This window comes from Salvia splendens, chromosome 21 (assembly GCF_004379255.2).
Source record: "Salvia splendens isolate huo1 chromosome 21, SspV2, whole genome shotgun sequence".
Lineage (NCBI taxonomy): Eukaryota > Viridiplantae > Streptophyta > Magnoliopsida > Lamiales > Lamiaceae > Salvia > Salvia splendens.
In genome coordinates, this window is record NC_056052.1 from 455,254 (window position 1) to 472,487 (window position 17,234).

Here is a 17,234-nt window from a genome sequence, read left to right on the forward strand (position 1 = left end):
AATATGTATAGAACTTTGTAGAATCAATAATGATAAAAAAAAAGTTGAAAACCGAAACAATAGTATTAAAAATAAAAAATCATATTATTATATAATTGCTAATATATAGTATATTACAACATGGTGCCATGTAATATTATGAGCTAGTATATTACGGTCGCAATTATCCTATTATTATTTTAGGTTTGACATGAATTTTAATGCAAAATTGATAAAGTAAGAGAGGTAGAGAGAAAAAAGAAATTAAAGTATTGTTATTAGGAATGAGTCCCACACTAATTAGTTTTCAAAATTGGAAAGAGAATATTTTTGGGGCGGACTAAAAAGGAAAGAATACATATTCTTATAGGACGGAGAAAGTACTAGTTACTACTATTTCATATCCATAAATTCTCCGCTTAATTTAATAGAGGCGTAAAATTAACCAATTAGAAAGTCTGAAAATAAGATATGACATGATCTTGTTTTTATACGCAACTCCAAATGTGTTCATCTGCATACAAATGGATTTCAATTTTAGATATATTTCTAGAAATTGCAGATGCATTGTACGTATTCTTATTTATAATAAAAAAATATTTTTATTAAAAATACAAAAATATGTACAACTATTTTAATTAATAATGTCCAAGATTGATGAATTAGACGAAACTAATATCCTTTACTGTAAGTTGACATCTGAATTGTATACAATAAATTCCATGTCAACATATTAGGTACCCCATGATAAGATTCTATCATATCTAAACATTATTATGCGTCATTTGCTTATATTTGAATTGGAAAGAATTACGAGTACTAGTATTAAAAAATTAGTATACTACTATACTCCCTATTTAATTTTACTCTACTCCCTCTTTATGCACAAGGGTAAATTAGTCTTAAAAAATTGATACTTTTTAGATGAACAAGTTTCAAGTAATATTAGCATTAAATGTATAGATTTTTATTAATATTTTATTTTTATGGCTGACCATATTATGGTCATTTAGCATCACTCTATAGGGAATGGCCTAACAAGAATTTTACACTACAACAAGTAAAGGAAGCTTTTTATGGACTGCAATTCCAATGGTTTCACTCATATCCAAATCCTCTCCTCTCCCTCCATTAGCCAATCCAAAGTTGAACTTGTGCACCAGTTTGGCTATTGCCAGTTCATTAACGGACATCGCAAACGCCACGGCCGGGCAGCCCCTCCGGCCAGCTCCGAATGGTATGAACTCAAAATGAAGCCCTTTATAATCGATGCTCGTGTCAAGGAACCTTTCTGGACAAAATTCTTCGGGATTCTCCCACAACGACGGGTCCCTACTAATCGCCCAAGCGTTGACCATGACACGGGTGCCTGATGCGACGTCGCAGCCTAGCACCTTAGTGTCCTCTGTTGATTCTCGAGGGACTAATAATGGGACCGGCGAATGAAGCCTAAGACTCTCTTTCATTACGGCTTTCAAATATGGCATTTTCTCTAAGTCCTCCTCGTCCACTTCTACCTTGTTTCTAGCTACTTCTCTCACTTCATTTTGCAATACTTTCATGGTTCTTGGATTTCTTATAAGCTCGGCCATCGTCCACTCCATAGAAGAAACCGTCGTATCAGTTCCACCAGCAAACATATCCTATTACCATGATTAGTTAGTCAGATTTTGGACCCGAAAAATATCACACCATAATTGAAACATATCAAATGTCCTTCACTTAGTTTCCATGGCGAAGCTAGACATTTAATGCTGGCCCAAGAAGCTATACTTGGTAATGTTTTTCATGAAATCAAGACATAAGCTAAATTCACCAACTCAAATTTATTTTACAAATATAAAAACTCATATTCTCATGAATTAATTACCTATAAATATACAAAGTACTCCCTCCGTCCACGATTTAAAGAACCCTTTCGCCATTTTAGTTTGTCCATGATTTATAGAACCATTTACTTTATTCCACTTTTAGTATGCGGATCCCACATTCCACCAATTTTTTACACTCACAGTCTAATAGTATAAAACTAATACTTTAAATGTGTATCACATTCCACTCACTTTCTCCTTTTATTTTTCTTCACAAAGTTAAACAATTTTTTAAAACCCGTGCTAAGTCAAAATGACTCTTTAAATGGTGGACGAAGGGAGTATAACCTAAACTTTGGTTTTCAAGCAACTTTTATTAATAAAAAAATATACAAAATTTTAATATGTTGTATTTTAACATGCATGAGTCCAAATTTCATTGCCAATACATGGTAAATTCAACACCAACACTATGTAAATTGATGAATATTGTTACCAGGATGAGAGCTTTGATTGTTTCATCTTCAACAGGTGATGTTTTCTCATTCTCCCTCTGAAACTGCAGCAATATGTCAACAAAATCCAATTCTTCATCATCAACTCTCCCTGATTTCTCCACCTCTCTATGCTCTCTCACCACATGCTCCAAGAATTCATCAAACAGCCTCGCAACCCTCTCCACTTTCGCATCCAACCCCCCTACCCGATCCACCCACGCCAGCCACGTCACCAAATCCCCCACCGGCGAGGCTCCCAGCAGCTCCACAAACTCACTCAGAAACTTCTTAAACCTCCTCTCCTCCCCTCCGCCACCGTACTTCCTCCCCAGCGCCACCCTACATATCACGTCGTTCGTCGTCGCCACCAGCTCCTCGCTCAGGTTCACCGCCGCCCCTGCCGGCGACCTCGCGATCCTCTCGATCATGAGGGACGTCTCCTCCTCCCTGACGCGGCGAAAGGACTGGACCCGCCTGTTGCTGAGCAGCTGCAGGACGCAGATGCTCCGCACGTGGCGCCAGTATTCGCCGTAGGGGGAGAAGGCCACGTCCCGGGAGCCATAGGTGAGGCGGTCCGGGGCGCTTAGCTTGGGCCGGTTTGAGAAGATGAGGTCTTGGTTTTTCATTATCTCGCGGGCTGCAGCCGCGGAGGAGGCCACCAGGACCGGCTTGCTGCCGAGGTGGAGCAGCATGAGCTCGCCGTGGCGCTTTGAGAGTGTAAGGAGGGAGCGGTGCGGGGATTTTCCGAGCTGGTGGAGGTTTCCGATTATCGGAAGCTTTCTTGGAGACGGCGGAAATATTTTTCCGGCGGTGGAGCGCCGCCTCTTGAGGAAGAGGATGAGCAGAATGAAGGAAAAGAGAGGAACTGTTAGCTCGTGGAAAGCCACCATTTTTATTAATTGATGATACATATGTATAAATTGTAGTTGTACATTTATACTGAATTGCGAGAGGTAGATTACTCCTCTATCACTTATTTCCCACATTTTTTTTTCGTGTTATTAATAGGTTTTTAATTTGTGGTGGACTAAATAAGGATAGAAAAAAATATGAAATTTAGTTAATTTTGATCCATTGTGTGATTTCAAAAATCATTGATAAAATATTTGTTTGTGTTTTTTCCCATGCAACATAAATTTTATGAAATCGTAATTGATATGGTAATCAGAGAATCATATATGGACCTCATACATGAAATTTAAATAATGTAATTTGTTCATAAAAAATAACGACATTTGATTGAATTTAGGGAGGGGCGGAAATTGCATTCGACCCACCTGGCCGCCTAATTGTCCAATGTCCATTAAGGCCTAGCAGATAAAAACACTATGAGTGTATAATATAGTTAATTCCGTATGCTTTCTATTGTTTGTTGTTTCCTTTTTTATAACATATAAACTTTTATTTACATATTGTTTTTGTATTTTTTTTAATTAAAATTTACTTGTAAAATTTACACATTCTTCGTAAATAATGTGATAAAAAAAAGTAAGGTGGATATTACTATAAATGAATGAACATGACAGATGTTTTTTGGACAAATACGGGTAATTCAAGCTAGAGTTGGACAGTTGGTGTTGAAACAAGAACAGTATATGTATCGACATAAAGGCGGTATATATTGAGACAAAAGCATTATATCGATTTAAAATTTACTATATATGTTTGATCAATTAAGTTAGCAACCTCCATATGATTTAGTTGAAAATTTTAATACGTAAGTAAATGTTCTAGTCACTATCTTGAAAATTACATACTCTCCATCAATACTAAACAACCACGTTAACTTTTTTTTTCATTCACGTCACTATGTTTTATGTTATATTGTGTCAATTATTCCTTTTACTATGTTTTACTTTATTACTTTGTTACTTATGCATTGATTATTCTCAAGAAGTGGATGGTGATTCGATTGGTCCACACACGTCTGAATGGATCAACTCAACTCTCGACAGATGATGAGTTCTTGTCAAAGACCTCTTTATGGAACTCTATTCTACTTCATTGTAAAAAAAGGCATCCTTTACAAATTTGATTTGGATAATTTGTGATAGGCAAGTCATTCACCATTAATTCTTCTTTTTCTCATTATTATTAGCCCATTAAAATTTAAATGGCCAAACCTCATATGCCAAAACAAATTTGATATTTATAGCATGCTTTCAAGTTTCAAGCACATCATTTGAATGCTTAACATAAACATTATATTCTTGGATCTTGGTCATTCGTACTGGCTACCAATGTCCCATTTTTACGTTTCATTGTTAAACTTCTATTCTGATCCAATGAATATCATAATTATTTACCAAAAATGACTAAATCTTAGTAAAATATTTCTTTTCAGTTTCGGCACATAAATAACGTTGGAAATAAATTGATGATTTTCATTCTTCAGACGTACATTATTCCTTATTAGACTTTGGAGTTGGAGTTTTGAGTAGTCACCAAAATGCATAAATATGAATAATAGCCTAATACTTACATACACATATTTAGAAGGAAAGTGATTTATTAACTTGAGAAACGAGAAACATGCATAAATACGAATCATATGCATAAATAAATAAATTTCATGAATATTTCATTTAAATATATACTAGTATATCAAATGTTATTGTTGGGAGTCGAACTGATGTACTTATTTGCAATGGCGTATCGAGAAAATGATAATCGTAGGGCCGAACAAAGCAGTAAATCAAATACAATATTTAAATATTTATTTTTACAAAATATATTATTATTTAAATAGCTTTATCTTATACTGTAGTGTGCGATGGTTGACTTTTATGGGGAGTAATATTTTAAAACAATTCAAAATTATTATATTAAAAATAATTGCCAATATCTCTCTCGTTGTTTATTGCATGATAGTTGATCTCTACGAGTATCTATATTCTGAAAATGATTTAAATTTTTTCATGCGAGATAGGAGTAATTACAATTTTATGTTATCAACATTCAAGTAAGTGTGTGTTATATCCAGAGAAACAATTCTCCATTTCATGTTCGACATTAGCACTAGAAGCATCGATAGAAACTCGAGATATTTTAAAAAAAAATTGTTCATTACCCTGAGTAAGGACAAGACCAACAAAATAATTAAATCAATACTTAAATGCAAATGCAATAATTATTATATATACTTAAATTATAGTAAAATATAATAATTTATTGATCAATTCATTAGTGTTGTAAAAAAAGAAATATAGATCACACATACCTCTAAGAAACTGTAATAAATATTCGCCGACGCACAAAACCTTTTGCATTCTATGCCAAATTAACTATGGTACAAAGTTTTAGGCGTTTTACAAGTTGGAACTTGGGATAATTAAATTAGTGAGAGGCAGGCCCATTTTGTTAAGTTCAAGAGTAATAATTAAACTATTTGTATCATCTTGTCCGCAGAAGTGTTGGCGCAGTGGGGTCGGCAATTGAGGGAGGGTATTATCCGGCGATTCTCCGGGGATGGCGACCCCACCTTGATCCGCCGATGCTTATTTGTTCATCTTTATTAATGGAATTTAAATCTTTATGCACTTTTATACGGTGTTTAATTTTCAATTCTCATATGCCCCGTCTCTATTAACTGTTTATAGTAAAGATGTAACTAAAACCGATATTAAGTAATATAAGAAAAACCAAATTAATACGTGCAAAATTTTATGAAAATAAAATAAACATAAAAAATTGTAAACGATTATCATAGTAATAAATAACAAACAATTAGCCAATGGGGGGCATAGCTTATATGGCATAATTCAGGTACCTAAAGAACTCTCTATTTACAAAAGCCTATCAAATTTTGTATAGAAAAATCCAGATGAAAATGCTCATGTTGAACAATAACTAACTGATAGAAATTCATGGTTTCCATCATAAAATTAATTAGTGATTGGAGAAGTCTATGAGACTTGTGATTTCAGTTCTTTATGATTACCGATGTAGGATAGTTATATTTGTATATTTAGTTTCAATTGCCAACAATATCAACAACTTAAAACCAAAAGAAAGCATATCTAAGTTGAGGACAAAGTATCTTAATATTTTGCTTTTATAAGACGCTTCCATTGACATTCCTTAATTTTAGTAGGAACACTGACAATAAAGAAGATTTAAAGCATGGTAATTACCGTCTTTAATTGTATTTCAAAATGTCTTTAGCCATTTTTTTTATAGTTTTAATTTGAAAATCTATTTTCTCGAGTGTACATAGTAGCATGTTAATTAATTTACATCATTAGTTTAACCTAATATACTCATTACTAACTACGTGTGTGAAATGTTGTTCACTTTGTTTTTTTTTCCATTTTTGATAAATAGACCTCACTTTCCACTGACTCCTAACACTCACATTCTAATATAAAATTAATATATAAATGTGGGATCCATATTCTACTCACTTTTATTCAGGTTTCTTAAAATCTGCACAAAGTCAAATGTGAATAAAATTTTGTGGACGGAAGGTGTACATGTTGTTGCTCTACGTTCCCCTTCCGTTCAAACAAATCTAAAAGATGAATATTCAATATTTAATAATTTTGTATGTATATTATCTAGAGCTATGAGTCTAGGGTTATAATTGCTCTTAAAGAGCTAAAAAATATAGAGCTGAGAGAGGCCCCAAATCGGGGTCCTCTGTATATCGGTACTGTATATGGAATGACGAATTCATAATTATAATATAAAAAATTCAAATTTCAATAACATCTCTAATTTAATTGATTGGACCATATGAAATAAATGTAAATTAAAGAATCATTTCCTTATAGATCATGAAAATTTGTCCAAAATAAATTTTCTGATCCTTTGTTAAATTTCATTAAAAGCTAAAAAACATTTTTATAAATTCATCACTTTATTTCTACTCCCTCCTCCCGGCTAAGATGACACATTTCTTGGCCGGCACGAGATTTTAGAAGTTATTGGTTAAAGTGTTTAATTGGAGAGAGAAAAAGTTGGTGAAAGTATTAAAATAGAGAGAAAGAAATATGAATATTTTAATATGAGTGAGAAAAAATAGTTGTGTGTATTAATTGAGGAGACAAAGTTTCAAAAAAATGAAATGCTTAATCTTAGTTTCTAAAAAATGTGCCCAAAAGAAATGTCTCACATGAAATGAGAAGAAGAGAGTAGTATTTTTTTTATCTTTATTAAGGTGGTCCTCATTATCTACTAATAATAATCTAATAATATTTTATTCTAATTGTGTATTAAAATCTGCGTCATTCCAATATGTGCTATTTTTCTAGAACGGATGGAGTAATTTTTTAATATCATCCATAATGTTAGGTTGGTGAATACAGTTAAAAATAGTTAATAAATTTTGGTGTGCAACTCCATTTTTCAGTTAGAATTTGAATTTATATATATGATGTATTATATATACTCCATATCATTAAAAATCTAATGCTGTTATACTTTCAATAGCACATTAAAATTTCGAATTTAAATCTAAAATTTAAGTTATTAAATGAAAGTTGGACTTATATGCACTTATATCACCACATTCAACATTGCTTTTCTCTCACTAGCTAACGAGATAATGGTGTCTCTCTCACTCTTATCCATTGCGCTTCTCACCACACCTCTCTTCCTCTTCTTCTTCCTCCGCAGATGGCGCCGCCGTCACGCCCCAACATCCCGGAGAAACCCGCCGCCGTCCCCGCCCAAGCTTCCGGTGCTCGGAAACCTCCACCAGATGGGCCCATTCCCCCACAGAGCGCTCCACTCATTCTCCCACCGCTACGGCCCGCTCATGCTCCTCCACTTCGGCCGCGTGCCCGTCCTTGTAGCCTCCTCGGCCGAGGCAGCGCGTGAGATCATGAAAACACAGGACCTGACCTTCTCGAACCGGCCCAGGTTAAACATCCCGGGAAGGCTCCTCTACAACTATAAAGACGTGGCGTTTGCTCCCTACGGCGAGTATTGGCGCCGGACCCGCAGCATCTGCGTGCTCCAGCTGCTCAGCGCCAAAAGGGTTCAGTCCTACCGCCGCCTCAGAGAGGAGGAGACGTCGCTCATGGTCGAGAACATTGCGCGGCTCGGATCTTCATCGGCGGTTGTCAACTTGAGCGATGCGTTGATGTCGTTGACGAATGATATAATTTGTAGGTAAGGGCGGACGAAGATAAAAATATTTAAATATAGTATTAGTAGGGGCTATGTCTTCTAAACATTTTTTCCAAATAACATAATTTTATACTAGTACTTATTTAATTAGAGTCTTTTATAAAATAATTTATTGTTTTAAAATTTTATAGAACTTAAGCCTCCGGTAAAGAGTCTTCTAAGGGATTAAGCTCTATTAATTAATACTCCATTCGTCCCATAGAAATAAGTTATATTTTCTTTTTCGTTCGTTCCATAGAAATAGTTCATATATATTTATGGCTTTTCTATTTTAAAACTTGTATAAATAGTTGAGTTGCTGGTAATATTTTTTTCTACGTTCGACACTGTTTGCATACAGGGTAGCGTTAGGGAAGAAGCACGGCGGAGGAAGAAATTTCAGGGAACTTTTAGCGGAGTTTGAGGAGTTGATAGGTGTGTCTCCTCTGTGGGAGTACGTACCATGGTTGAATTGGACTAGACGGTTCGATAGTTTGGACCGAAGAATCGACAGAGTTACTAATGCGTTTGATGAGTTTTTGGAGATTGTGATTCAAGAACACAGAAATCGAGAGGAGAGAGAGGATATCGATGATGGTGGATTTGATTTTGTGGACATATTACTGAAATTTCAAAGAGACAATCAACATAGCTCTCCTGTTGAAGATGATGCTATCAAAGCTGTTATCTTGGTATAAATTTTCCACCTTTCTATTTGTGTTACATCATAAAGTAGTATTTATATAATTTATTTACTTTATATATCTTTGCTACACAACATTCTGTCTCAACTAATGGTCAAGAGACAGGTTCGATCGGTTGAACCACTAACCAATAGTCTTGTTGGTTTGCTTATAGGCCTGTTTTCAAAAACATTAATTGCTTATTATTCTTGATTATACAGAACATGTTTGTTGCTGGAACCGATACATCAGCAACAACTATAGAGTGGACAATGGTGGAGCTGATACGGAATCCAAGAACCATGAAAACTCTGCAAAACGAAGTAAGAAAGGTTGTCGAAAGCAAGGGGATAATAGAAGAGGACGACATAGAAAAAATGCCTTATCTAAAAGCGGTGATCAAGGAGAGTCTAAGGCTGCATTTACCCGTCCCATTACTAATCCCTCGAGAATCAACTCACGACACAAAAGTACAAGGCTACGACGTTGCATCTGGCACGCGTGTACTTATCAATGCTTGGGCAATTTCTAGGGATCCGTGCCTATGGGAAAAACCTGAAGAATTTTATGCGGAGAGGTTCCTTGATACGAGCATAGACTACAAAGGTCTGAATTTTGAGTTGATCCCGTTTGGAGCTGGCCGGAGGGGCTGTCCCGGGATTACTTTTGCAGTGGCTATTGTTGAGCTTGCTATTGCCAAGTTGGTGCACAAGTTCGACTTCGGATTGCCCGATGAATTGATTGAAAAGGGGTTGGATATGAATGAAACTAGTGGATTAACAATCCGGAAAAAAAATCCTTTGCTTGTAATAGCCACTCCACATACTAGTGGGTGAGAACAATGGGTATACAATTGTACATCCTAATATCAAAATATTATTTTCTTAAAAGTAATTTGTGTGTATATTACTTTCTACTTCTAAAACTAGTAAATAATCTCAATATTTATAGCCAACACATTTATTTCAAAATTATATTTAAATTATTGGCCCCTAATATCATGGAACTTTTCAAAAGTTGGGTTTTTCCCATAAATTTTAAATTTGACAAATAATATCACAAACTTTACCCGAGTTTGTTATTTCATATCGGTGAAACAATTACAGCGAATAATATCATGGTACAGTGGCGGACACACACACATGAGGAGAGGGGCTTAAGCCCCTCCCAAACCTTTTTAAATATATTTTTACTTCAAAAATATTTAATTTTTCTTTGAAAGTAACTTCAGCCTCACCAAGTTAATGGGTTAGATGTCTAAATTGTTGAAATTTAACTGGAATGAGGGGCTGGAATTAAAAATTGCAGCGAAAAAATGTATATAACAATGGCCGCCGCGCTGTTGGGGTTGAGAAGAAGATGGAAATAACAAAAAAATTGTTTAATGAATATAAAAATAATAATAGTAATAAAATCTGGAAAGACAATCCCTTATCCCTATTGAAACGTGTTCCACTTTTCAAAGCAGTATAAGTATAACACTTAAATTTGAAATCGTTTCCACAAATTATACTTGACTAACGATTTTATGGCTCTTCTTTACCACTTTAATTGGTGAGTTCATTTCCCCCCTTTTCTTTTGTCATAGTTACTGTATTACATTAGTAAGGTTAATTTACATAGTATTTTATGGTTTAGTGAACTATTTAAAAGTTTTTTTGTGTGGTTTTCATAATTTTAATTTCTTATAGAAAGTAAACTTACATTCTAATATTCTTATAGAAAATAAACTACATTTCTAGGAGTAAAGTTTACATTTTTAATTAATTTAGTAATTTTTTCTTATATAGAAATGGAATATTTTTTTTTGAAAAAATGTGAAAGGGTAATTATTCATCTTCTATCTTCTCTAAGTGCTAGAATTGTTGAATTAGTGGAAATCAGTATGCAAGAAGTTGAATTGGATTTGAATTTTAGTATTTATGTTGGCACTTTATGTATTAAATATTTATACAATTTTATTATTGTTATTGGGATTTTTAATATATATATACATATTAATTTATATATTAATATAGTATATATTAATATTGATAATGAAAATTTTAGTAAAGCCCCTGCTAAAATTTATTTCTGCGTCCGCCACTGTCATGGTACGAAATTTTTTTCATAATTTTTCGGCAACAAATTTTTTTTTTATGATAGTTTTTCTTATAGTACACTCTCCAAAATTGTTCTTCAGTCCATTAATATAGTCAGGATTTTTTCGTTAGTATTAAATAACAAACTCGGGTAAAGTTTGTGATTTTATTTGCCAAATTTAAAATTCGTGGGAAAAATCTATTTTTTTAAAAAAATTCAAAGATATTAGGGGTCAATATTCTTATTTAAATTGTTTTTGACTTTTTAACTTTAAATAGCCATTATCCATATACAAATTTGACAAGAAAGGGAGGAAGACAGCAATGGATTATCAATCGAAGAAAGAGAAGAAAAAATATGAGCAAAAATAAAAAAACAATGATAGCTCATCGACTTCAATAATTGCCTTCCTTAGTGGATGATGACAGAGAGAGTGCATCTATCATACTCCAGGTAAGTCGAATGGGCTACATTATTTGGGCCTACGTTAGTAAAATTAGTTGAATTTTTTGAATGAAAATGTTGATGTAATCTTAGTGCATGTATGCTCGGAATGCAATATTATGGATGATTACATATGCAATACTACTAGACTACTACTGTATTTATTGAATTTGATGCAATATTATGGATGATTACATATGCAATACTACTAGACTACTACTGTATTTATTGAATTTGATATCCAAGAGAAAAGTTTATTGCATTTGATATCCAAGAGAAAAGAGGAAGAAGACATTGTAGGAGAATTGTGTTTTTGTGTATGTGTATTATCGTTTGAAGTAATCCTTTTAATATAGAGGTTTACCCTAATTTACAAATGGTAATACTATCTCCTATTTTTGGCGGAATCAATCACACACTAATTGCATGATCAATCACTCCCTAATTACATGATTCTTGCCTTACTTACATTATTTCTTTTCATATTCTAACACTCCTCCTCAAGCTAAGTGGGGGCATCTCCGATGCTTAGCTTGCCTAATACTTCTTCAAACACCTTTGAGTGGACAACTTTGGTCAAGATGTCTGCTAGTTGATCTTCTGAGCGGACAAAAGGCAACTCAATAATTCCTTTCTCAATCTTTTCTTTGATGAAGTGTCGATCAATCTCCACATGTTTCGTCCGGTCGTGCTGGACTGGATTTTCGGCTATGCTGATTGCTTCCTTGTTGTCACAAAATAGTCGACTCTTCTGTGTAGGTGGAAAACCAATTTCTGTAAGAAGTCTCCATATCCATAGAATTTCAGTTATTCCATTCTTTGCCCCTCGGAATTCAGCTTCAGGACTGGAAAGTGCAACCACTTTCTGCTTTTTTCCTCCACGTGGCAAGATTGTCGCCTATGAACATGAAGTACCCAGCTGTTGACTTTCGATCGATAGGATTGCTTGCCTAGTCAGCATCGGTGTATCCATACACTTCTAAATACCCTTCACCTTTCAGTAGAACTCCGTAGCCAACTGTCCCTTTGAGATATCTTATTGTCCTCATCGCAACATTCATGTGCTCTTCCTGCGAGTTGTGTATAAACTGGCTTACCACTCCGACTGCATATACGATATCTGGCCTTGTATGGGCTAGGCAGATCAGTTTTCCAACCAAGCTTTGATATCGTCCTCTGTCTGCTGGTTTGGCTCCTTCTTCTATCTTCAAACCATGGTTTTGTACCATTGGTGTCTCTACTGGCTTGCATTCAAGTAGTCCTGTCTATGTAAGCAAGTCGAGGACGTACCTCTTCTGTCTCAAGAATATCCCCTTTCTGATCGAAGGACTTTTATTCCCAGAAAGTACTTCAAATCTCCTAGATCTTTCATCTCAAATTCTTGGAAAATATTTTCTCGCAGCTTCTCAATTTCAATTGTGTCATTTCCTGTAATTATCATATCATCCACATATATCAGAAGACAGGTTATGCTATCACCTTTCTGTTTGAGGAAGAGAGTATGATCAGAGTTGCTTTGTCGGTATCCATATTTCTGCATCGCCTGGCTGAACCTTCCAAATCACATCCTGGGTGACTGTTTTAGACCGTAGAGTGTCTTCTTTAGACGACATACTTCTCCTGGTCCAAATTCACTTGAATAGCCCGGGGGAACCTCCATATATACCTCTTCATTTTTCTTCAGTTCTCCATGTAGGAAGGCATTAGTGACATCAAGCTGATGTAAATGCCAATTCTGATTCGCTGCAACAGATAATAGGATTCTCACTGTGCTCATCTTGGCTATTGGTGAGAAGGTCTCACCATAATCCACCCCATAAGTTTGGGTATAGCCTTTTGATACCAGTCTGGCCTTATGTCTCTCAATCGATTCATCTGCCGCCCTTTTATAGTGAAGATCCATCTGCATCCAACTGGTTGTTTTCCCTTTGGTAGTACACGTTTCTCCCATGTACTGTTTTTTAAGAAGAGCATCCATCTCCTTCTTAATGGGTTCCCCCCAATGTTTGTGCTTCATCGCCTCTTCGACTGAGTTTGGTATTTTATCCTCATAAAGGGCAGCTTCAAATGCTCGTGCCATTTCAGTCATCTAGGCAGTCATGGAGTAGACAATAGGGTAGCGAGCTTTTCTTCCCTTCCAATCTGGGGAGTATTTCTTCGGGGGCACTCCTCTATTGCATCGTGGAGACATGATAGGCTGTCCGGAGGTTTCTAGCTCCTCTTGGATGGTTTCCCCTCTATGCTCAAGGTCAGTCTCAATAATATGGAATTCACTAGGATCAGAACCGGAACTGTCGGTTCCGGTTAGAGGTGCCTACGGTTTCAGATAATCAGTCAAAGATATTGGGGCCTCGTCACTGAGCGTAGTTAGAGGTGCCCACGGTTTCGGAACCGGCGGTTACGGTTCGGAACCGTCGTTTCCGGTTTTGGAAATTGCCGAACCGGAACCGAACCGTGAGGGTGTTTTGCGGTTACAGTTACGGTTCTGAACTGACGGTTTTCTGGCGGTTTTTAAAGGTTTTTCATGGTTCCGAACCGTCATTTTTTTGCGATTCCGACATAGTTTCACGGTTTTCTGGAGGTTTTTTGGCGATTGCGGTTTGGAACGGCCCGAAACCGGCGGTTCTGGCCCGGTTTCTGCTCAAAAATTTTTGAACCTGAACCGAACCACGCTTAAAAAATTGACGGTTTCGGTTTGGGTAAATTCTCACAGTTTCGGTTCGGAACTATAACTAGCGGTTACGGTTTCGATTTTAACCACCGGTTCGGTAAACCTTGGGCAGGTCTAAGCGTAGTGGCCTCTGTCGGTGTGTTTGAGGCCTGCTCGGTGGTAAAGCTAACCTTCTCTGTTGAATCCACTTTGGGAACAAGACTTGGTATAGGACTGGTGATTAGGTTCGGGAGCAAACTTAGCGGGTCAATCGAAGTTTCTTTTTGATTTCCTTCCCCCTGACTACTAAGTTGGTGATAGAAGTACTCATTTTCAACGAAATCACAGTTCATTGTGATAAACATGCGTTTGGCTTTGGGGTCGTAGCGTCGATAACCTTTTTGTTGTTGGGCATATCCTAGGAAGACGGCTTTTACGGCACAAGGGGAAAATATGGATCTTTCGTGTTTTGGTATATGAATAATGGTAGAGAATCCAAAAACTCTAGTCTCAAGAGTGAGTGGGAGAGGTATCTGTGTTTGGGTAGATAGGACTTGTATGGGGGATTAGTTTTTGAGACCTTTAGTGGGTAGGCGATTCAAGGTATAGACAGAAGCGGCTAGGGCTTTAGGCCAAAAAGACTGGGACTTCGGATTCTATAAGATGGGCTCTGGTCATTTCAAGGAGTTTCCTATTCTTTCGTTCTGCTACCCCGTTTTCTTCAGGTGTGTGAGGGTAAGTAGTTTGGTGTACAAGGCCATTTTTCGCAAAGAATTGTTGCATTTGAGTATTGACATACTCCCCCCATTGTCAGACCTAAGGATTTGTATATTTTTCTTATATTGGGTTTGAACAAAGATATAGAAAAGGACAAATTTATCAAAGACTTTCGACTTAGATTTCATAAAATATATCTATGTCATGCGTGAAAAATCATCGATAAAAAGCACAAAATATTTAAGCCCTTGATCGCCCGTAATAGGTGTTGGTCCCCACACATTAGAATGAATAAGGGAAAAAACTTGGTCCACACGGGTATTATTAGCTTTAAAAGAATGTCGATGACTCTTAGCCAAAAAATAAGTATCACAATCCATACGAGTAATTTTATCAAAACTAGGGAATAAAACTTTAAGATAACCTAGCGATGGGTGTCCTAATCGACGATGCCATAGCCAAGTCTGTCTGTCCGCGGATCCGTGAGTCAGCAACACAATACTCTTTTGAGCTACCTCATCCCCATAGTAGAGACCACGTCGCTCAGTGCCACGCCTTACAATCGTCCCCGTCTGAGTATCCTGTAACATGCAAAAAGAAGGTTGCATCAGTAAGGTGCAATTCAATTCTTTTGTGACATGACTGACAGATAGTAACTTATGGGACAAGGTTGGGACATATAGGCAATTTGAGATTTTTAGAGCGGGTGAAATATGAATGGTTATGGTTCCTTTGACAGTAAGTAACTCCCCATTGGTAGTCTGGACATATTTTTTATAAGGTTCGGACATCCTAGTAAAATCAGATTCATCAAATGACATAGTGTCAGTAGTCCTACAGTAAAAAATACAGTCCTTATATGAATATTCAGACACACTACAGGCTGCAGATAAATTTTCTAGAACATGAAACCTATTTTTGCAATCAATCTGAGGTTCAAATTCCAATTTTCTAGAGTCTGAAGTCTTTTTCCAACAATATGAGAGTAAATTGAGTCAATATTTGATTTAGGAGTGTTTGAGGACTGCATAAAAAGAGAATGGGGTATATTTTCATATTCTACGGAACTAGAGGGACTGGAATATAATAAAGGTGGATGTGAGGGGTTTAATTCAAAATTAAACCCCTCATTACCTTTCCCAACCCTTGCAGATGCCATTTCTTCTCCAGAAGACGATGCAGTCCCAATTCCGATTGCCTCATCTCGACCGGCGGCGGTGGCGGCTCCGGTGGTGCCGGCTGCATTTGCAGCGCTGGTAGCTCGATCTCGCTCCCCTGCTACCGGTGGTCCTCTGTTCCCCTTGTTCGCCCAATTTTGAGCAGCCCGTCGCTTCGTCATCTCGTCCCACCAATCAGGGTATCCGACGAGATGGAAGCACTGGTCCATGTGTTTCTGGCCGCCACAGTGAGAGCACACAAGCTTGTTCTTATCCTCCTCGAAACGACGATCCTCTCCACGGTGCAGAGTCTGCCTGCCTCGTCCGTCGCCGCCGCGAATCGCCAATCCCGCCGCGATTCCATCGTTGTCAGTGCTGGTGGGTGCTGGTTTAAGCACGCTTTCATTCGTTGCCTTCCTTCGGACGATGGCGTAGGCGTTCTTCACTGACGGAAGAGGGCACCGTTTTAGGATGTTTTTCCGTGTTGCTTCGTGGCTTTCATTCAGGGCCATTAGGAACTGGTACACTCTTTCCTCTTGTATCTCTTCATTACGAAGTGTTATACTTTATTCGGTTGGGCCTCCTTCTGTCAATTGTCATCCATAGATTTTGGAGACGGAACCACAATTGTTCCAAGGTCATGTCGCCTTGTTTGATGGTGCTTGCTTTCACGTGCAGGTCGTATACTTGTAATGAGTCTCTGCCACTTCCATAGGTAACGGCCAGTCCCTTCCATAGCTCCCTCACCGTCTGATATTGAGAGATCTCATTCACGAGTTCGGGTTCCAAGTGGTTGATTATCCACCCGAACACTACATGATCCAGTTTCTGCCATGTTTCGTGGTATGGATCTGTGCTTGGCAGAGGAACTGAATCCCGAGAGATGTGGGAGGATAAGCCCTTCCCACCGATCGCTCGTGTCAGGAGATTCTCCCAGAGTGGGTAGTTGTTTCCCGATAGTTTGGTGGTGACAACTATCTTGCCTGGATTTCCTGGATTGGGCGCCGTTGATTTTGGTTGATTTGGAGATGTCTGCATACTCTGCCGGATGAACTCCGCGAATTTGGTTGCGAAATCATCGCCAAAATTCATGATTTGGTTCT

The 17,234-nt window shown here is 37.0% G+C and overlaps 2 protein-coding genes across 2 annotated transcripts; one reads left to right on the forward strand and one right to left on the reverse strand.

Moving 5' to 3' along the window:
- Positions 1-945: 945 nt before the first annotated feature.
- Positions 946-3,177, reverse strand: LOC121783714 (cytochrome P450 71A6-like). Its single transcript, XM_042181866.1, has 2 exons — positions 2,287-3,177; positions 946-1,622 (listed from the first exon to the last, which is right to left on the reverse strand). Exons 1-2 carry the CDS (start codon positions 3,175-3,177, stop codon positions 1,026-1,028), a joined length of 1,488 nt encoding a protein of 495 aa, XP_042037800.1. The 3' UTR covers positions 946-1,025.
- A 4,607-nt stretch (positions 3,178-7,784) lies between these two features.
- On the forward strand, positions 7,785-9,975 carry LOC121785412 (cytochrome P450 71A6-like). The gene is made up of 3 exons (XM_042183828.1): positions 7,785-8,401; positions 8,760-9,090; positions 9,303-9,975. The coding sequence occupies exons 1-3, from the start codon at positions 7,833-7,835 to the stop codon at positions 9,915-9,917; spliced, it is 1,515 nt and encodes a 504-aa protein (XP_042039762.1). The 5' UTR covers positions 7,785-7,832; the 3' UTR covers positions 9,918-9,975.
- Positions 9,976-17,234: the final 7,259 nt, after the last annotated feature.